Source organism: Tympanuchus pallidicinctus, unplaced genomic scaffold (genome assembly GCF_026119805.1).
Source record: "Tympanuchus pallidicinctus isolate F22 unplaced genomic scaffold, pur_lepc_1.0 scaffold18, whole genome shotgun sequence".
NCBI classification, from domain to species: domain Eukaryota; kingdom Metazoa; phylum Chordata; class Aves; order Galliformes; family Phasianidae; genus Tympanuchus; species Tympanuchus pallidicinctus.
This window is the reverse complement of record NW_026294699.1, coordinates 9325032-9347411: the sequence shown is the minus strand read 5'-3', so window position 1 is coordinate 9347411 and position 22380 is coordinate 9325032. Positions and strand designations below refer to the sequence as shown.

Below are 22380 nucleotides of genomic sequence, written 5' to 3'. Positions count from 1 at the left end.
GGAGATGGGGTTGCGTGAGCATGAGTGCCACCTTCATGCAGCTCCTCTTGGCCTAAACACTGCAACCTGTGGGATTCTTATCTTATCAAGGTCAGCTTAGCTTAACACATTTGAGAAAAAATCAATCAAAGAAGTCTGCCTGAAGTCAGTTTTGGTTACTGCACTTTAGGAAAAAAAGATAAAGGAATGAGGTCAATTTTGGTTATCACGCTTCAGAAAAAAAAGAAGTGAAAGCAGCCAAGAAAGCAACCTGCCTTTCTGGAAGGGTGGAAGCATTTCACAGCAGCTCGTGCTGACGGTACGAAGTGTCTCAGTGAGTTTCCCCAGAGCTCTGGGAGCCCCAGAGCCATCGTGCAGGCACAGGGTAACCGGAACCGGGGCTGCGGTGGCTGCAGGGCCGCGTCCCCCCGGGCTGGGGGGGCTCTGACCCCCACCCCCACAGCGGCCGGGACCCCGCAGCGCTCCGTGACCCCACGGCTGCTCCATCCGCTGCCGCTGTCCGAGGAAGGAAGGATGCGGTCTCCTGTCCTAAGGGGTTACAGCAGCCTCCAGCCCATGGAAAGCAACACGTTTATTAGTCCCAGCTTCGCTAATGGGGAATTACAATAGTTGTGGGATTTGGCAGTGGAAGCACGCTCGATTGCCATGCCTAGTACAATATTTTCCCTGTTTTGTTTGTAGTTTTGATTTAGCTACAAATAATTTAAAGATGTGTTGTGTCTCCTTCAGTTAAAACTTGCCTCTTCATCCTCTCTGTTTTTCTGACAGTTTTAAAACAATCCTGGTGAGTTTGAGCTTGTCAGACATGCTAAGGTAAATTGTTAACTCCTCTCTTTTTGCTTTAGATAGCAGCGTTTCTGAGGGTTGCTGCTATTAACATATCACATTGCTGCCTTTGTAAAATTTGCAGCTTTGTTGTACTGGATGGAAGATCTCCCTGCATCAAAAAAATTCAGAAGAATAATATTGTCCCACAGCCAGCATGTAAATACCTTAAACCAATATAGCATGTTTAGAAGAATTAGACTTTCCTCTGCCGAATTATGATTTTGGAAAGCAGCTCTGCCACCACATTTATTTCAAATTTAAACATTTTGAAAGAGTATCTCCGAGGGTTTTGAAATCTGGTTCCCATTCCTGTCTCCGTTTGACCTTCTGTGTGACCCCAAGAAAATCTTTTTCTCTGTTTCTGGATCAGCTCGGTTATTCTCCCCATCTCTTGTGCTTCTGCAGAATGATTTAACATCCATTGGTGTGGAGCTACGTGCCACACGGCAATATTAAAGGAACAGGGGTTCAACAGAAGATAAATGATTTGGGTTATAGCAGAAAGGAAGAAGATTAACTCTTGTTTTCTATTAGATGTACTGGCTTAAAAATTCCCGGGTTTTGCATGAAAAAGGTCTGGATGAAGTAATTTCCTCTAAAATGAAAGGAAGCGCAGGGAAGGGAAGAAATGACTCCACAGTTCTGTTGGATCTCAGCGATGCCCTTGGGCTGGGGCTGACTTTGTGTTTTCATCTTTCAGACCCAGCCAGTGCCCAACCCCATCGCCTACTTCATGCACCGCTCGCCAGGCTGGTTTCATCAGTTTGAGACCCTCTTCAACCACTTCATCGAGCTGGTGGTGCCCTTTTTCATCTTCATGGGACGAAGGATGTGCATGGTGCACGGCGTTCTGCAGATCCTTTTCCAGGTAAGATGTTCCTGCAGTTGCTTCCTAAGGTCGCATCTCCTCCCAGCAAACCACAGGGTCTCCATGTGAGCTGCAGCCTCACCCCTTGCACCACTCCACCACCTGCAGTGGAACGCTGGGTGGCAGCGAGGTGGTTGCTGTACCCATGTTTCCAAACTGGAGCAGAGGAACTGATGCAAGAGCCGGGTCAGGAGTTCAGGCTCCAGTGAGTCAGAATGATTCAGAGCTCTCACAGTTGGCTTTGGGGTGACTCGCGCTGGTGGGGCTGCCCTGGGTGTATTGCTGGAGAGGTGCTCCCTGGCCTCTGCTTCATTTCCCATTCATGTGAACAGCAGAGAAACATTGGCGCAGGACAAGTGTGCAGGGGCTGATCCTGCAGTGGCCAGGAGGCTGTGGTTGGTCGGGATGAATCATAGAATGGCTTAGGTTGGAGGGGACCTCAAGGATCACCCAGTTCCAACTCCTGCCATAAGCAGGGCTGCCACCCACCAGGTCAGGCTGCCCAGGGCCCTTCCAGCCTGGCCTTGAACGCTTCCAGAGATGGAGCTTGAACACTTGCATTTTCTCTGAAAGTTGATATTTATGGACATCTTTCTCTGTTTGTTTGTTTGTTTCATATTTAATGATTAAGGGCTGTTCTGTTTTGTCCTGTTTTTTTACAACCATCAGGTTTACTGAGCTTAGATTCATAGCAAAAATCCTTTCTTCAGAGATTAATGGCATTCATGTCTCAGTTGTGGGTTGTTGTTGTTTTGTTTTTTTTTCACATGAAATAAATAAATGTGCAAAAGTTAGAGGAAAGAAGCTTCTGAACACATGCTTTCCAAAGCCTCATCTCATTTCTCCCTTCTGAGCTCCAGGATAACTGAAAGCCCCAAGCGAAGCGGCGCTGACGTGCAGCAGCACAGCTCCCATTTACTGCAGCCTTTGTTCAGTATCACTCCAGCGTCGTAAAATTCATATGCTGTAGCTGTTACTGCTTCCTGTAAATACGTGTGATGATTAAACTGGAGAACAGCTTATAAACTCTATTGGTAAACCACAAAAATGCTGATCAGATTTTAAAGGGCTGACATAAAAGCTGCGGGATTTGTGCACTCGCAGAGGAGCCCGCCAGCTCCCCTGCTTCCCAAGCTCATAGTATTGAGCTGGGTACCAGCAAACAAGCAGCATAGAACCTCGATTGCTTGGCACAGCTCTTGACACCAGGTTTTGCTGTAGTGGGGGCTTGGGGCAAGGTGAGGGCAGCTGCTTCTGCACCACGGGCAGAGCAACACATCCTTTGCCAGCTGCTCCTTCGGAAGGGAACAGAGGGTGGGGGAGATAGCTGCTGAAATTGGATTAGTGAACCGGAATTGCAAGTAGGAATAGTTCTGCACACGAAGAAGTGTAGGGAGGATGACAGTGGCTCTTTCTCAAGGCAAACAGACTCAGAGAGGACCAGAGTGCAGCACGGTGAGTGGCCTCTCGGAAAACAAAGATTTGCAGTCTTTGGCACAGCTATGCAGCCTCAGAGCTGTTCTGCTCTGCTCTGCTCAGTTCTGCCTTGATAGAAAAATAGTAGTTTAATGGACTGTGACGATGCTGCTTTGTCTTCACATCCCTGCCAGTGAAACTTGCTTTCCCAAAGCCTGAGCTGCTCGCTCATGCCTTCCTTGGCTGCTCAGCGCTGGGCTGGTCCTGTGCTGCGGGACCCTAATGAGCAGCACTGCTGATTGTGTGCTGAGGACTTCAGGCGAAGCCACTGGGATCTGAGAGAGCAAACTGCATCCAATAGAGGCTCATAATGACATACTGTAAATGCATGCATCTGACCGCCCTTTAATTGGTGCTTTATTGATAGTTTGCAATTACTGACTTATTCTATCACGAGTGGAGTCTGCAAAGGTAAAAAAGGGTCCCAGTGTAAAATGCAGCTCTGGTGCATTTATAGCATTTCAACAAAAACCTGTTTATTTAATATTTACTGCCCTTTTCTTCATTCAGAATGACTTTTATTGACAATACTTCTGCTCTGCAAAGGAAGCAATAAAGTTTAATGTTGATATACCACTTAATTCTGCTTTTCAAGATTTGAATTGACATTACATGCAAGTTTTATTGGACATTTTATAATTGTTATTGGAGTCATGGTGGCTAGGTTGAGTAAGTGTATTTTTCCAGATTCCAACTGGCCCGGAGAATATTGCTTTGTCAGGAGCCCAGAAGAAGTTGTGCTTTTAAAAAGACTTTTCTTTTTTTTTTTTTTTGTAATTCCAAGTGTGAACTTATTGTTCTTTCCCAGTTCACCTTTGCAAGGTAGAAGGCTCAGTGGATTGCTGTGCAGTTATGCCCATGAGGCTGCAGGCTCAGCATGTCCTGCTGCTGCTCCACGTGCACTGGTACTGCTGGGAACTCAGTGCTGTCAGTAGGAGTGTGGTTTGGGTCTGCTTCTTCCCATCTGAGTCCTCCATAACTTGAATTTCCAGAAATCTTCCATTTGGCTGCTTTTTTGATCTCAAAATCAAGGAGTATGTTGAGTGCTGGCCAGTTCCCATTTGAAAAATCGTTTGTTGTTGCTAATCATTGGGCTGGAGAGAGAGAGAGCTTTGTGATGGGTGCAGCTTTCACAGGACATCTGTACTCAGAGACGTTCTGGATCAAATCACAGTGCCCAGAGCACATTTGCCAGGATCAAAAGTGAGCTGAGAGAAAACATCATCCAAGCACTCAATGCAGCATGTCCAGGCCCTGTCAGCAGTTTGTCCCCTGTGCTGCTGCTATATGAGCATTTAACTTTTCAGTATCGTTGGGGATTTATTGTAAGCAGCTTCGTAAGCCAGATTTGATGTACTGAGCAACACTGCTGCAAATTGTCTTTGCCAGGAATGAAGCTGGAGGAGAGAGTTACAGCTCATCTCCTCCCTGCTTGGGTCTGCAGCAGATGTCCAGCTTGAGCCTCAGAAACCTCCAAGTATGCCTAAGTTGGAATTGGCCTCTTGTTCACATTATAACCAACAGTCTTCAGAGTTTGTGAGAGTTCACTGAATTCTGAAAGCTCTTTGCTGCCTTTTATTGTGGTGTTTGTGGAGAGCACGGACGCATTTTGAGCCAGGACTGTGCATCAAGATGCTCATGTTGGGAGTTCAAACCTAACCTTACTAGGTTCAATCTTCCGGCACCCAGTTCAGGGTTTCAGACACCCTCTCTAAACTCACACAGAGGAACTTGTTTTCACTGCATGTGCCTGCATGGTGACTGTTGAATGTGTTGTCACTTCATGGGCTGGAAGTGCAAGAGTTGGGGAAATCCAGTTGTCTCCAGATGTTTGGAAGTTCACTGTACAGTTGGTACAAGGTGGGCAGAAAGCAGAGGCTGTTGCGTGTCATGGACATGGGAATGCTGCACGAGGTTGGAGCAGCTGCCAGTAAACAGTTGTGAAATTCAACGGATGGTTCTTTCTTTCAGGGTCCTGTTATATCAGTAGGCTGATTTTGTAGCAGTGTTGGGACCTGAGCAACAATATATACATGTAGATTTGAAGCACCCCAAAGTTCATGACAAATCACGACCAAAATGTGATTGTTAGCGTGTAGAGATGGAAGAACTGTAGAATCATAGACTCCTTTGAGATGGAAGGGACTTTAAAGGGTGTCTGGTCCAATTTCCTGCTCTGAACAGGGACACCCACAGCTCCATCAGTGCTCAGAGCCCCATCCAGTCTGACTGTGGATGTGTGCAGGGATGGGACACTGCCACCTCTCTGGGCACCCTGTGCCACTGCCTCACTGCCCTTAGCATAAAGAAAATCTTTCTTATATCCAAGAAGAGATCTTAGAAACGGTCCTAGACTTTCTGGAGGCCACAGGTGAGGTTTGGACACTGTCATTCTAGTTTCTGTAAGACATCAAGCCAGAGCCCTAAGGAGCTCATTGTTTTAAGGAAAGGAGGATGGAAGTGTTGAATGAGGAGAGGAAAGGCAGGGTGGGGGAGGCTCACAACCTGCTCACAAACCAGGTGCCATCAGGTAGAGGACCCTTCCACCACCCATCACCCCCATGGGTCCATCCCTCTGCTCACCACCCACGGCCAGCATCAAGCACGAGGGTCCAGGAGTGAAATCAGAGAGGGTGCAAAACCGTCTCCTTGCTGCTTTGCGGTTGTTTCGCTGTTCTGCGTCGCTGGCTCCTAAAACCCTGAAGTTGCATGTTTTTCATGATGTCTAACGCACAGCTTACACCAGCAAACGTATTTCTTGGCTCCTTAAGGCAGGCTGTAAAATTACACTGCTTGGCAAATGAATTGATGAGGGGAAGCTAGAGGGAAGCCAAAAAGTGAGGAGAAAGCCACCTTGCCCCCATGAGCTGGCAGGTAGTGCTGGATCCGAGTGCTTGTAGGGCCGGCACAGGAGGGGCTGAGGTTTTCTACAGCCGTGGAGCAGTTTCAGCTGTGCCAGGTGGGAAGGAGCTTCAGTATCACAACGGTAAAATAAATAAATATATAGTTTATTACACACAAAAAAATAGTAAGTGGAAAGTATAAAGCTAGCACTGTTGGAAAAGCAGGGTCATTCCTTTGCTTCTAGGGAGCTGTTCTGGGTAGTAGTCATGGTTTGGGATTTCCAGGGTTTTAGACCTCAAATCACTTTGGATTCAAATCAGATCTGGGGGCCTGATCTCTTCCATGGCCCCTGGAAACTCCTGGCACCTCGTGTATGGAGCGTCCTCGTGCAGCCTGGGGGCTCAGGAGGTGCCAGGGGCATCGGTTCTGGGAGGGGATTGGAGTAAAGCAGAAGTCCTGCTGGGGCCTCAGAGCTGCCACCAGTCTTCATCCCACAAAGGCTTGGCAGTGGGTGTAATTCAGGGCTGTCCGAGGGTGTTTTCAGCAGGAGCCATGTGTGAAAGGCAGAAATGACAATGCCAAGAGCAAAGCTGAATTCCAAGCTTGTGGAAAGGAAACATAAAAGCCCTCAGCAGCCAAACCCCTCAGTCTGATTCAGAGAGCTGACCAACTAAACTCCTGGCACAGCTCTTGGGTCGGTCTGAAGTGCTGTATTATGGAAACAGCTGCTTTACGTGCTGGGGGAGGGCCAGGGCCCCACCAGAGAACTGGGAAAGCACCCTGCTTGCTGCTCTGCTAGGCACTGCACTGGGACATGTGGCCCTGTCTGAGATGGAGACACTCAGAGAGGGACAGAAAGGCATTTTCATCATTTTCCTGTCTTTATTTTTATTATTTTAAAGCAGAAAACAGTTGTTGAATAAATATCTATATTCTTCTGTTTTTTTTCTCAGCTTGGACAAATCTCAGCCTTCTAGTAATTTTGATGCAGGTGATCCTTTTCCCATCTCCTCTCCAAAGCTGTGCATGGGAAGCGAAGCAGGGGTTTTTCCCCTCTTTTTGGGGAGGACCAGCCCCCCCACCACTGCCACTGCCATGCTGTGAGACCTTAGAGGGATGAACAGCCCCTCGAGCCACACACACACAAATTAAATCAGGCTGCTGCAGTGCCACAGCTGCAACATATTGTGTTGCTAAGTTAGGAGGTAGCAGAGGTCACAGAAGCGGCCCAGATAGAAGGAACAAAAATTAAACAGCTCCCCCACCCCTTTCCTGCAGAAAGTGTCTGAATCAGTGTTTGTTTTCACTTGTCAGATATGAGCTTGGTTTTGTTCTTTTTCTTACGCTGGTGTAAGTCAGATGTGTCTCCAGGAGGACTGTCAGGGTTGCACAAACCCCAGGCTTGCGTCAGAAGAATCAGAGCCCTCGTTTCTGCTTTAGTTACGCACCTATAGGGTATTTGCACTGCTCAGGAGGTTGTTTGTATTTACTGGCATAAAGTAGTGCCTGTATGATGTCTGTAGGAACCGTGCGTGTGAAAATAAAGCTGCTGCCCCGTTTGCCCTGTGTGCCACGCCAGGGCTGCTGCATGATGTGGACAAGAGGCAGAAAACTCGGACATCTGCTCTGCAGATCGGCAACATGAGCCAGCTTGAAGACCACAGAAGAGATGCAGACAGTATTTCTCCATGAGGTGTCCCCAGGCCTGCTCCTGATTTCACTTGCAGCAGAGCAGCTCCGTGGTGGCACATCTCCAGCGAGGTCAGGTGTGAGGGAGCGCGGTCCCCAGGCTGGTGGCTGCGGTCCCAAGCAGGGCAGGCAGATGGTGGATGTGTAATCCCGAAAGTCCAAATTGCGTTGATTTTGTTGTGGTTTAGAAAGCAACAAGAAACAGAAAACGTCCCAGGAAAATTAACAATAGAGCATTAGTTTGCTGCTAGGGGAGAAATGGTCCGCTGGAAAATAGTTTTATAGCTCAATTGTTTTAAAATCTGGCTTGGATTTGGGTCTGAGATGGAGAATGAAGGGAGAGCATTTGAAAAACTTATTGGGAACCCTGAAGCTCTGTGCTGGGACTATGGCAGTCACTGCTGCAGCCCCAGGTCCCTGGGACTGGCCCTGTGTGCCCATCCCTATCCCCTCCGTCCCCATCCTCGAGCAACAGCAAAACAAAAGGCATGGGAAATCAAAGGAGCTGCAGGCCAGATTTTCCATTGCATTTAAACCCCCTTAAATTAAATACCAAGCTGTTTAAAAAAAAAAAAAAAAGATCCAACTTAGGCAGAACCCAAACCATTTAATCACTCTTATATTTGATTTCACATCCATGTGAAATAATAATATCTATCACAAGGCGAGGCTGCCATACCAGACACAAGAATACCAGTGCCTACCACCCCAAATCAGTAAATAACACTGCTCGTATAATGGTGTCTGGTATTAGTTAGCAACAAGTTTAGCTCTTGCATTTTGCAGTAGTCGGAGTGACTTAGAAACACTTACTGTTAGCCATAGGAGTGCATTTAATTAGCTTCTGATTCAGGGGGCTGGGGGCTTTTCTTTTTTTTTCTTTTTTTCTTTTTTTTAAATCATTAAATAAAGTGTCACCCCTAGCCAGTGCTGTAAACTCTATTTTGATTGTGGCTGCAATAACCCCTTTGGGCGTCATTCAAATTGTACTAAACAGTTTCTGGAGAGCGCTGGTTTCTCTCAAAATAAACCAAAGGCCGGCTTTGACAAGCTCTAATGAAAAACAAATTGTTATATTACTTAGAAAAATAATTTGAAGGAAGTCTGAATTAGTTGTAAAGGTGGAAAAGGTTCAGCTACTTGAAAATAGAAATTTGGAAGGTATTTATTTTAACCATTAAGCCAGCGGCCTTGAAATACAGCCTTGTTTGTTACAGAATGCGCCTAACGAGAGACATGAATCATGCTGTTAATCAGTATGGGAACTTGATTAATTGGAAAAGGGACCGTCAGTGACTCCAAAAGGCGGAGTCTCCTGGCAGCGGTCTGACACGGAGCCCTGGAGCTGGTGTGATTTACCATCAGTCATCCTGCTGGCACTCGGAGAGGAGCTTTGGAGGGATCCCACAGCCTTGGGTTTGTGGGTTGTTGTTTTTTTAAATTGAAAATAAAATGTGGTTCTTCGGGATGCTGTCAGCCTTCGGTTGTGTTCGGTTGTCCTTGAGACGCGCTCTGTGCAGAGCGGGGCTGCGCCTGTCTCAGAGGCTCTCATTGGGATGGCCCAGGCTCCCGTTGTCTCACCTTTGCTACTGATAGTGGTTTTGCTTATTAAACCTGAGAGGCAGCTTTTACACCCAGCTATGAAATCGGATTTGCATGGGAGGCCCCAGCGATGTGAAGTGCGACCATGGTTATAAAATCGCAGCAGGAAGGCCCGTATTCATTTTCACTGTTGACTGGGGCTCTTGGTTTGGGGGCCAGGAAGAGCTTGAGTGTGCTTGGCCATCCAGAAGCCCTGCTTGTGTTTCACATCAGCGTGAGTTTGCTCACAGGACTTGGCTTCCCCACAGCAGGGCTATTTCAGTTTTGTTTCGGACTCTTCGTGCCGGCCCTGTCAGTGTTACACACATGGTGACACCAGGCTACAAGCACCTGGGGACCGCAGAGGTAGCCCTTGTAGTCAGGTGCCTTGCTGAGCCTTGCCCTGCATTCAGAGATCACAAATCAAACCCCAAATTGCAGGGCTTGCTTCAGTATAATGCGACAGACTGTGGTTGCCCTTTGTGTTCATCCTGCCTCACAGCCTGTCAGGGTGCTCGTTCCCATTTGCTGTGTAGGCTGTTCTCTTCGCACTACATGAACACCTTCCAGAGCCGTATTAAATGACATGGCTGACATCCACACATGTGGGCCTGCCTTTGCCAAGGGAAGAGCTTGTGGAGCACTTAGGCTCACAGGGCTCTAGGGCAGGCTTGGTTTTTGTTTTTCTTTCCTGTTCTAATTTTGCATTTGATTTTTAAGATTTCTCTGAGATTCAGAATCCTTGTGTTTGCAGTGCTGTAGCAGAATTCCAGGTGGTTGGGCTTGAAGAGAAAAATCAATTACGGTGATGTTGTCAGTGTAACTATATGAGTTGGCAAGGCTGCAATAGGTTCAGAACATCTGCACTTTCCAGATGTGATTCACTCTGAACGATGCTGCAGCATTTGTGTCCAAACAAGGAGGGGAGATAAAGGATGTGTTGCACATGTGATTGCATGTATGTGTAAGGTACGTATAAAGCATTGTCTAATAAGAGCCAGACTGGCTGTAAACCAGAGATATTACTGTGCTCAATGACACGATGTTGAACATGTTCTGTTGTTACATTTCCAGTGATGATTGTTTATTTCTGTTTAGGTGTAGCTGCTAATGCTAACTAAATCATTATGATCCATCACGTTGCACAAGCCAAAGCACTCACCCATTAATACGTGTCAAATGTCTACTTAAGCTGTACACTTATACAGTTTCAGAGTAATGGCTTTAAGCTCTTCCAAGTTTAATCACATTGTGCTGTATTCCTGATTTGAACGACTCACACTGCATCTTCCCAGCCCTCAGCTCTCACCAGGTCTTTGCTAATTGTCACATTGCTTTTCAGCGATGTAACTGCGGTGGCGTTGGGGTTTTGGTTTCTCTCCCCCTGCCATCTAGACTGCAAGGACCTTTAAATAATGTTTTATATTGAAATCCGAAAGAAAAAAAAAAGAGGAGGCATCAGAATAGTCTAACTGGAAACAGATGGCAGATTATGAACTTTTTTTTAATGGGAATTTATAATAGATGTATTCTGAAGAGTCATTTAATAGTGTCAAATGCAGACACGTGAAGACAGAATGTGCCATTTGATAAGTGGAAGCAGTGGAGAGTGGGCTGTTGCTTTTGGTGCATTTTCTTGTGTTTGAGAAGGATTTTGCAGTGTAGTTAACAGCTACAGGCAGCTCGCTTGGCTGAAACCGGTGTATCTCCAAGTCCACTGAGACCATCCTGTGTTCCTGCATGATACCTACTATCTTCCCAGGTCGTCAATTCTTTTGTTGTTCTTAATTTGCAAATTAAAGTAAGTTGTTTTCTGCCAGGTTAAGTTGGGATGTTTTTTATGCATTGAGGTTATGTGGATAGTTTTGTGTATATACACCCTACATCAGCTGATCAGGGACACCAGTCCTACCAGTATCCCTTGCACAAAGAGTGCATGCTTTTACTTAAACCATTAAAATGGATCCTGTGCACTTCCAGCTTAAGGACAAAATGCTGAAACGTGTTGTCCACACTGCTTAAGGATAGCGCTGAGGGTGGATTTCATGGTGACCTGCTTCGGTGAAAATAACTCATTAGCTTGTTCTGGGCCAAGTTGCTGGCTTTAATGTTTCTCTGTAATGATGCTGCCTCCAGAGAGGTTTTATTTTGATTTGGAAGTGTTGGGATGAGGATGCAGCCCTGAGATGCTTTAGCCCACACGCAGTTTACACAGCTGTTTTATCTGATTCCCCAGGCACCTCCAAAGGCATTATCTCTTCGGAGATGCAACAGCTAGAAATTGCAGGAAACCTGTGTCACTCAGTGCTTTCATCTTCCTGTGAAAACAGGGCTTTCTTGGAGCCAGTGAGTCAGAGCGGTCTCCGATTGGTGCGAGATGCTCCAGTGTACAGTGCCTGGCTGGCAGCTTCCCACCAGCACGATGGGGTCAGCAGCAATTCCAGCACTTGGCAGCCCCTAATCTCACTTTCCCTGACTGCAATGCTGTTGGCATTCTGCAAAAGGACAGGTTCTGTCTGCTGCCATAAACTGAGTCAGTGGCTGATGTCAAGCTCCACATTACCTCGCCCCAGCCAGTGCTTGTGTCACGGCACCGCGCTGCAATTGCTGTCCTCCAAGAGACTCTTGGGGTTTGCTTTGGTCTCTCCCAGTAGCACACAGGTTTGTCTGTCTGCAGGAGGTGTTTTTCATGCATACAACCCACTTTGAAGATGGGCTAAGCAAAACAGGAGCAACATAGGTTTGTTCTGAGATTGGTGTCTCCATATGGAGTTATTCAGAAAGAGCAATGGCACTTTAAGTTTACACCCTACTTTAATTAGAAAAACTTGCAAGGACAGAGAAACCCTAGAGTTATGCCAGTTTTGCAGACTGAGACAGCTAGTGGCCTGTAACAATGTTCCCTGCTCATCACATTGGCACTTCTCTTGACTTTTGCTTATAAGAGATGAAAGAGAAAATCCCAGAGGCTGATTCATTCAGCTAATAAATATCCAAGGATCTGAGCCCTCTAAAGCTTGAAAAGCTTGTTCCTATCTTTGAAACATGTTGTCACTGAGCTGATGCTAGGTAACTGAAACAGCCATGTGTGCATAGCACAGAATTGCAGAAGCCTTCTACCCAAGGTAGAACTGTGGGAAACTGTGGAGAAAGTCTATCAGGAGTGCACACGAAATGAACACTAGCTCCTTAGAGCAGTTTGGAAATGTTCAGTACAAAACTATGGCCTGTGTAGCATAGCAGTTGGTTTTGCTAGGTGCCATGGATTGATTTCTTTCACTTTGCAAGCAAAGGAAGCAGAGAGGAGGGTGAGGATGCAGACAACAACGAAGTAACAAATTCAGAGCGCAGTCAACATAAAGTTAAAAATTTCTTCCATAAAAACAAATTGTACTGCACTGTTTGTTTGGATTGGGAATTAGTATGGCAGGAGTGGACAATGGGAAGGGGCAGGGATTGCTTTTATTGCATCAACAATGTCATTTATTCCATAACCAACACTTGAAAACCAGTTCTAATCCCCACTCAAATCCCTGTGTAGTCACAACAGTAAATCTGCCAGTTCTCAATCAAAAGCTGGTCAGTACTGGGGCCAGAAACCTCAGAGGGGAGCAAAGCCAAGGTAGAAGGGTCAGGATCTGGGGGAGGGAGCACTGTGAGACCCAGTGCACCCAAATTAGCCCTGTTTTGTTGGTTTGGTTGGCAGGTGGGATGGGGCCAGAGATACTACAGGGCCAAGATTTGGCTTGTGTCTCCACAAAGTGTTTAGGGACAGCAAAAAGATCCTAAAGAAGGATGGAGATCATTTTCCAATGGCTGTTGAGAAAAAATACAACTGTAGATACGAACGCCAGTTTAAAAACGTTGTTATCCATCCTACATCCCTTTGCCTATCCCCTTCTCCACCCAACACTAAGAAGTGAGCAGCTGGAGACCCCTGGGGCTGTGGGATGCCTCTGGTCCCTGTCACTATCATGCAGGGGGTTTTTGGTGCCTGCAGGGCTTTTCCTCTGGCCCCAGTTACTGATGACTGGAGTGCAGCGCAAGGGGAGGGAGATGTTTTTATGGAAATCTGTACCTCAACCGTCTTGGCAGCCAAACCTAAATGGCTCCAGTCTTTTGCCCCCAGCTTCATGTTTATGGTCAATCTGAAACTCCACCTGTGATCACCACATGCGTCCTCGGCAAGACTGCAGTAAATTAAAGCACAACAGGGAATTTTAAGAAATACATCCTCTTCCTTCTTGGAGTCAGGTTACATCGACCTCCAAACATCTGGACTCAGTGTCTCAGGGCTCCCAGAGGTTCTGCCGTATTAAAGGTTCATCTGCCTTTGTTACATTCCCGGCCTTTTCCCTTCCTCGTTGCCTCTACTTGGTTGAGCGTTGCTTTCAGTGTGGCAGGCCCTCTCTGTAACTGATGTTTTATATCCAGTGTGTAAAATGTATGATTGAATTTCGGTTATCTGTTGCCACTGATGAACACAAATCCATTGCCCATCGCCATTCAGCGTGGTTGTGAGAGGAGACTAAAATTTAGCACGTTCCTATTTGTTCGAAAGTCTGAATTCCTTTCTTCCCTTTTGCTCTCGTGGTCTTCGAGGTCTTTTCCAACACTGATTCTATCTGCTACTGAGTATTGTGGGATGTTGTATCACCAACAACAGAGCATCATCACAGCATTAGTGCCCAAATGTGGGCTGTGACGCAGTCTTATGCAACTTATAACAGTGAAATGCAGCATCTCGTGGCAATCCCCCATCCTCACCCAAAGAGGGGGACATCTCTGCCTTCATCCCCCTGGCATCCCAACCCTGGAGCAGTTATGCAAAGATCAATGCCCGGAAGGAAAATGCAACTCCAGCTTTTTGCTTTCCGCCTTTCAGGCGCAGGCCTCAAGGTTTTAAAGACTTACATATGTGTTTCACTTGATGTGCTCTGAGTATTCCCATTGAAGTTAACTAAGTGGATAAGACTTTACAGGATGAAAGCCAAATGAGTCCTCACCCACCGTGCTGGGAAGTCCCGTTGAAGTGGGTCATTGGAGGGAAAGGAGGAGGAGCCAATATTGAACTTGCACCTTTTACTTTATACTTCTAATTACTTAAAGAATATGTTTTTTTCTAAGCCAGCTTGGGGAGAAAAAAAAACACCAAGCTGTGATGTAACCACCACAGTTAGATGTTGTCATGACTACTAAACAAGAAACCCAATTTATAAAATGAGAAAAAACATATGAATGTGAGAAAAAAACTAAAAGAGAGACAATCTCAGAATATTGAGTATGATGTAAAGAAAAATATAAACAGACGCAGTTAGGAAATTCCATAAGGAATATGACTTGTTTAATATTAATCATAAAGGAAAAGATTATGAGAGCTCCAGTGAGTGCCAGATGAAATGCTGCACATGTCCAGAGCCCGATAAGAGTCCTTGCAATGGTTCTACTTGGTGGCTCTGGGACGTACTCTTCTCTCTCTGATGCTTCTCCTCCTGGCAGGATGATGCGTTGTGCAGTGGAGTGGAAACCTTTGTGTATTCAGTGGTTGTCAAAATAATCTGTGCCATTATTTAAAGTATCGGTGACTGATGGGGAAGATAATTCTGTATAGAGATGCTCTTCTCTGTGTTTTGTCCTAGAAGGGATGTGGAGATCCTGAAAGGGAACCTTTGGAGAAATCCCACATATGCATGATGTGGTAATGAATATGCACAGATATCTCAAGCTGAGGACAGACCTGTTGTCAGAGGGATAAACCAGGAGCTGTGTGGCTCTCAACAGGACACCACGAGGAGCTGCTTCACAGCGTGCTGGGAGCCATGCTGCATCCCTTTGTAGTGCTGGGCTGGCAGTGCTCATGTCCTGCTGATGGTGTCAGCAGCAGAGTGACAGCATCAGTGCCACCACGGGATGACAGCAGCACGGTGACACCCAGCAGGGAGCCCACAGCAAGTGCATGGGCAGAGCTGTCATTTGCTGCTTCGTTAAACTTCCCTTGACCGTGCCTGCACTCCTTGGTGCACGTCATGGAGAGATGTCAGGGCTATCTGTGCACTGGGAGATCAGTGCCCTGTGGCATGTCCTCTGCTCAGCCACCCGGTTTTGCAGCAGTGGAGCTGGCTGTTAGGAGGCTGCTCTCAGTGTTTGGCACTCCCTTGGAAACATTTCAGTTTATAGTAACCCTGAGAGTTCCTTCTCACTGTCAGTCAAAATTAAGCTATGATGTCCCACTAAAAACAACCAGACGATGTCAGACTGATGTCCATAGGGTCAAGGTGTAGGTATCCACCAGCCCGGGGCCTTCTGGGGATGTGGGCCAGGCTCTCTCCTTACTTCCATGCATACACGGGTGTCTTTTTTTCCTCCTGAACACATCCAACCCTGCTGCAGCCTGGCACCAACACCAGCAGAGTGCTGTGCTGATGTGCAGGAACCTGGAGCAGCACAGCTCCACACATCTCTCAGCTCCATGCAGCTTGCCGTGTTTGGATCCTGTTTGCTTCTGATGTAGTGCACCCTTCTGATGGCTGTAATTTCAGACTCCATCAGCTCTGGGCTTCTTTCATGCCCTATCTTGTTCCCCCCCCACACCTAGCTCAAAGGAGCATGTTATTCCACTTGTTTGGATGAAGTTGTTTGAATCACAGGACCAGGCAATACCGAGTTGTTACTCTCACTGTCTGTTGACAAATCTAATTTGCTGATGAATAATGAGTAACCTTTTAAAATCATCCCTGCGGCTGCACTCGTTTTTTGTTAATGAGTCACTTTGGAGCATAGGAACTTACTCATGGACAGGCAGCTGTATCTCATCCTCTGTTGGAGATTATTTGGAGCTGGAAAAGCTCAAGGAGCTTTTTTTCCAAGAGTGCATCCTTCCCTGATAACAGCGCAGCTGCCATTAGGCTCTTGTCAATCCAGAGGCTCATTGCCACATTAGTCTGCCAGCAGTGTGGCTGTCCTGCAACAGCTCTTCCTGGAATATTCTAATAGATGTATATTTTTATTTCTCTTCCAAGGTTCATCTCATATGTAAGTGATCAGTGCAGCAGCGTGAGCAAGGATCCCCTTGCAGCTGTGACCTTGAAAGTGGGTGGCATTTTCTGCTTCCTCTCCAGCATCCTTCGGGATCCGCATTTCATGTGATCCCATCTGACAGCAGCCAAATCTGTGCTGGGAAAAGTAGTGTGATACTACCAGGAAATACCCACTGCCCCAGCCTCCTTAGGGCTGAGATCTTCAAAGCTCCCTGTAGGAGACAGGCTCCTCAGGCAGCTTTTGAAACCCCAGTATGCCATGTGTGCATGCAGCTACCTCGCAGTTAAATGGTGCAAACTTTATTCTTCTGCGTATGTTCCTTCTGACAGCCTTATCTTTTCAGTGCCTACAAGGCAAAATACAGGGCTGCAGCTTCTTTTACGTGTTTTTTATGACTATCCAGTGCCAAACAGTTCCTCTGCGGGAAGTTTATGGCAGTTTCCTTCAGGCACACAGATGCACACAAAACAAAATCCAAGCGTGGCTATAGGAGCACCCAGCAGCTTCGTGGGCTCTGCAGCCCTTCCTGCTCCCTCCTGCCCACCATCCCCAGCTGTGATGCGGTCCTGTGCTCCACGTTCATCTGTTTTGATCATTTCATCATTTACACCTCGTTCCCATTTTCACCTAAATTACAAGCAAGGCACCCAAAAGCTGAAAAGAAACTGCTGCAGATGGCAGCACGAAAAAGTGTTATTTAACACATTATTTAACACATTTTGTGTTTTCTTAAGCGTATCTGGTTTTGCCCACTGTACATTTCATTTGCTGTTTACTTAAGTCCCTACCACTGACAGCTTGTGGATGCTAAGCTACCATCTGCAACATGAGCAAAATGCCTTTTTTCTCCTCCTCCTTCCTTTGCCCTCTAAACATTTAACAAAGGCTTTGCATTCAGCACTGGGGCATTTTGGGTTTGATTTGAGGTCTGCGGTACAGCGTGTCAGCGAGCTGCCTGCTTACACCATAGGTTTGTCACCATTCTCAACCCATTGTCTGCTGGCAGAACCAGGAGCTGCCAGTGTGGATGCTGACAATTTGAGAGTGTTCTGGAGCAGAGGACCCGAGCTGTGGCTCATCAGAGCCCTTGCACAGAGCTGTAGGAATGGAGGATTGCTGCACGTCAGCGGTGCCTGGGTGCAAAGGCTCATACACAGCAATCTCCATTTCACAGATGGAGATGCAAAGGCACTGCTCTGCACCTTCCTTGCATTCCTCCTTTTTTTCTTCCATGTTATTAAAGATATCATTTCTACCAAAGCTTTTCCATTCAATATTTTATTTTTATCCCCGAGGCTTTTACAGGTTTCCTTTATTAAAATCAAATGGTCACCAGCCCCAAACAAGGCACTGGATTATTTCTTCTCAGTGCGTTTTCACACCACAACTGTTTCCTATTTTCTTGAGCTCACAGAAGCCCACAGCCCAGCGCTCGGCGCGGTGCGGTGCGTGAGAGCTCCGAACGTGCTGAGAGGGGTTGGTTGGGTGGAAAAACCCAGGTCATCCCCCCGTGCTGAAATACACCCAGCCTTGGCTCCCGGTGACACGGAGTAGCCAACCCAAGTCAAATATTTTACTTCAGATGTTGCTAAGAGCTTAGAGTTACCGAAATTATGCGCTTTAATGAGGTAAAGAAAGTAGCTGCAGAAAGATATAAATCAGGGAAGCCACCAATGTTTTCCGCCATAGCGTCAAGCTGATCAGATGTGACATCTCCTTGACTTTTTCATTGGTTTTTTCCCTGTGCTTGAGGAAGTGGCCGTGTTCTTTACTTTCAAAGGAAGAGATGAGTTTGATCCAATGTCAGGACCGAAATGCATTGAATTTAGGGAGCGGAGCCCCAGTCTAGCTTTTGCAGCTGGCTGCTATGGCTCCAGCATTGGTCAAACCAAAACCTTGGATTTGAATCGTTTTGAAAGGGATTTGTAGCACAGCTCCCATCCCCGTGTGCCAGGGCTGTCTGAAATTGGAGGTACTCAGCCCATCCATCCAGATTAGTTCCAAAGAACACTGCTTTCCCCATACTCTGTCTTCAGTACAACTTGATCCATATTTTATCAGGACCTGGGCAGCTATTGTACCAAAGTTCTCTATCACAACGGATTTTTCTCCTTCTCTGGTGGGGTTCACTCTTATTTCTGCAGTGGTTAGATTCATCCAAATATCATAGAAAAAAAGTTCAAAGCAGCCGGCAGCAACTGTGTGTGGAAAAGGAACTGAAGTATTTTTGCCAGAAGTATTTTAGCATTCCTTCAATCAAGGAATATAAACAGTTCCATGTGACTTCAAACTGATCCAAGATTTGAGGGAGCAGGGTTTAAATCAGATTGTTTCTTGCTGAAGGAATTCTGAAGCCACACATCTCTATGGAGAATCTCCCAATTAGTAGAGGAGAGTATTCTGGAAAAAGGACTCACTTTCTGGTCTTCATAGTGTCCTACTTCATCAGTGATGATTAAGTAACCATCGAGCACCTACCACAGTGGAACTTTGGACTTCACCATGTAATTTGTGAACAACTTAGGGATTTATGCCTATTGACAGCCTATTCCAGATTGCTATTAAAATGAAGACAGAGCCCAAACAAGGATTGTTTCTTCTGGAGCAAAAAGCGCTTTTGCTGAATATTTTTTTCCCTGTATTTTAACATTAGGACATCGTGTTGGCTCTTCAATAGAAATGGCAAATGAAATGACACCTGTGATCTGCCCAGAGCACACCGTGGTGCAGGTCTGTCCGTGCAGTGCCTGGGTGCAGGGCCATCAGCTTCCTGCTGCAGCTGATGGGAAGGTCCTCCTGCAGCCGTGCACTGCTCTCCATCCTCCAAAGCCTGCATCCGTTTCCAGAAGTGCATCCAGCCAGCAGAACAAGCAGCCCATGTAACTTTTTTGCCTTTTTGACAGTTTTATAACCTTAAATTTGCACCTTATGGAAAACTGTGACTCTTAATGATGAATTACCATGTTGGAATTTTTCTTATGATGTCTTAATATTCGAGGTTGTAGCAGACCTCAGCAGAGAGGAAAAATAAAAACCTGCAGCAAAATGCTCCCAGAACAACTTGACTAGGCAAGCATCGCCCAGCCCGGCGCTATCCAAAATTCGTGGTTATATTTAGTGCTGTTTTTTTAAAGCTGTCATGCTCTTTACTAGGTGGCGAGCACAAATCCGAAACCAGCTTGAAAGGAAGCTATGAAACAATTTCTCATGGATGCATTCTTCAATCACTTTTAGTAAGAAACTCGCTTCCCATAGTGCAAACCAGATGCTGGTTGGTAACCACAGCAGGCAGGAGCTCTTCATTAAATGCTTCTGTTGCTGCACTCCAAGAATGCCTCATACAGTGCTAATGGGAAAAAAAAATAATTCTATTATTTTATGGGGTCAGCTTCCAGCTTACTTCCCTTGTTTTATCTTGTGTCAGAGTGCCTCCAGCAGTGACGGAGCTGAGTACCAGATTGGAGCTGCTCACGCTGCCATGGAGCAGCAGGGTAGACCTGGCTTCCTGAGGAAGGTGCCCAGAGCTGGGTCTGTCCCACATCCCATTTCGATAGATGCTCCAGTTCTGATTGGAAGTGTTTCTCCCCACTCTGCTCATCCTGCACCAGCAGAGCCCGCTGTCCCCATCCAGCACAACTCATCTGGAGATAACGCTGGGGCTGGACTTCAGCACGATGTGGGCTATAAAAGCACTTTTAATGAGCAGGACGGAGCTGGTTAGTGAAATGCTTGGACCGTTAATAGACGTAGGACTTTTTTAACGTGCTGTTTGACTTTATTGATGAAATGAGCTAATCGGAGCGAGCGCTGCGTGAGCGCTGAGTGAAGAAATCCAGGCGTGCTCTGCAGTAACAATTCTCTGGTTTTGCACAGCGCTGTTGTTGTCATGTGGATGGATCCTAAAGCATGACCCAGAGCCATGCAGAGCTCTGTGGGGTCTGTGGATGCTGCAGGGCTCTCGCTGCCCCATCCTGGCTGGGCCCTGGGCCCTGAACCTCCTGCACCCCGCTCTGCAGAAGATTCCATGGTCTCCTTTATGACCATAAGTAATCAGGAACTCGGCTTTGCGTCCTGTTTCAGTGTCCGCACAAGGCCCCGTAATTATATGCTCATATGGTTTTCTCAGCACTGAATCAGGGCCAGATCATGATCTCATGCTGGTGCAAACCAGCGGGTTCCTCCATGCAGGAACTCTGTCCGAGACCTGAAGGACTCAGCTTCACCCCTTGGAGAGCCCTCCTTCCTCCCAGCAGAACCTGCCAGTCAAGTCAGCTTTCTGGAGCAAATTAGAGTAAAATCAGGAAGGAATTAGCTGAGATGGGTCCTCTGCCTGTAGGATGCTGCTGGAACGCTGGCTGGGGTTTGCTGCTTGTTGTTGCTCTTTGCCCTTTAGTGAGAGGAGGTCCTGACAGGCTTCTGCCATTGGGTATCTTTGACAGCTTCCCCCTTTAGGAAGTAACTTTACCGTCAGGGATGGAAAGATGTTGATAATTCAGAGCAGAGTAGCAAAAAATTTCCTCCTTCTGTAAAATTATTCTTTCATTTTATATTGTTCCAACACTCTGCATAAACACTCCTTCGGCAGTGATTTAGCCTGTAATGTATTAACAGGGAGTTCTGTAGCCTGCAGCGAAAGAGGCGATGGATGGAGCAACGCTGAGAGGTATTTTACATAAGAAAGCTGCGGAGCAGAATAAATGTGTCAAAGTCAGAAATTCAGAGGCATCCCAACTCCGCGGGTCAGGATGGGAGGCAGGGTGTGTTTCAGACCCAAAGCAAGCAACCGATCCCAAATTCACACACAGTTCTTTGGCAATTGAGTTAAATGTATAAAATTTCCCAGAACAGAAAAGCAAACTTGTCCAAGTCCTCGCGCTTTACTGTTGATAAAAGATGCTTGTTTAACTTAACCCTTCAGCACTGGGCTTCCCTCCTGTGCCCCAGTCTTGGAGGGGCCGTGTGCTGAGCTCGGGGTACGTTCTGCTGCAAGGCTGTTGGGGAGGGCCGTATGCAAGAACACCATCACTCCTCTTCAACTCTCTTGCCTCTCTTTAAAATACTTTCCATTGAAAGTCTGGAAGTTGTGTTTCTTCCTAGAAACGCTCTGCCCTCAGATGCCATCAGCGGTGGGAACTGCAGTAGGTGGTTCAAATGGCTGCAAATTAAGTGAGTATGGGTTGAAGCATTCCTATTGCCTTGCACAGAGATGAAGAACAAATGTCACGTCTGTCGCACGAGTGGGAAGGTTTGGGTTCCCAATTGCTTTTGCACAATTCTGTTTGTAACTTCAGAGCAGGTGCTGAGTGGGGGCTGCAGAACCCTTACAGCACAATTTGGAATGCATCAAAATCTGCCCCGGCTCCCGGACAGGTTTTAGTCAAGATTGCTGCAGGGTTCCATTTGTGTGTATGTACTTAGTTTATTCATCAATATTTGCATTATACATTTATAAGTTCAGGAGAGAGCCAAACTGTTGAGTGGTTGTACACACTATAAATATGTGCCTCTTTTTTAGGCATAAATCTTGGTCTTTTTTATTTAGTTGTTTAAGGCCCAGTCTTGGCTGCTCAGAAAAATAAAAATCTCTGTGTGTACGAGTTATACATTACACTGAATTCTAGCTAATTGCTCTGGCTCTAAATGAATTATTTGCATAATGCAGAGGGATCGCTCACCAACTGGAGGTGCACGGCGTTTGCGCAACTGTGCAAGGCATGGCTTGAGGTTTATTATTGTCATATTTCTGTATTAAATGTGGTAATAATATGTGGGTTCCCTCCTGTCATCTTGTGGGAAGGAAACACACGGCCTTTGCCTATGAAGTCATGTTTGGGATAGCAAATTTGGGCTATTTCCTGACTCCACAGTATTCCCAGTGAGCTGAGAAGGTGTTTCTGCCCTTTTTGGCCGATGGAATTGTTGGCAGAGGTGTCTGAGGGGTGCCCAGTGTCCTGAGGTTAGGTGTGCTCCCAGCAGGTAAGGGATGGAGAAAGGGAGAGCATCTGTTTGGAGCTTAGGAAGTGCATTGAGGCTTCTTGAGCCCTGTGTTTGGGAAG

At 46.5% G+C, this 22380-nt stretch overlaps 1 protein-coding gene across 4 annotated transcripts in view; it reads left to right on the top strand.

The window, feature by feature from the left end:
- LMF1 (lipase maturation factor 1) overlaps positions 1-22380 on the top strand; it is a 159838-nt gene that overhangs the window by 107819 nt on the left and 29639 nt on the right. For all 4 annotated transcript variants that reach the window (XM_052679640.1, XM_052679643.1, XM_052679642.1 and 1 more), the window contains one exon: positions 1529-1696. In XM_052679640.1, coding sequence (XP_052535600.1) covers positions 1529-1696 — 168 coding nt within the window. The remainder of the gene's footprint in view (positions 1-1528; positions 1697-22380) is intronic.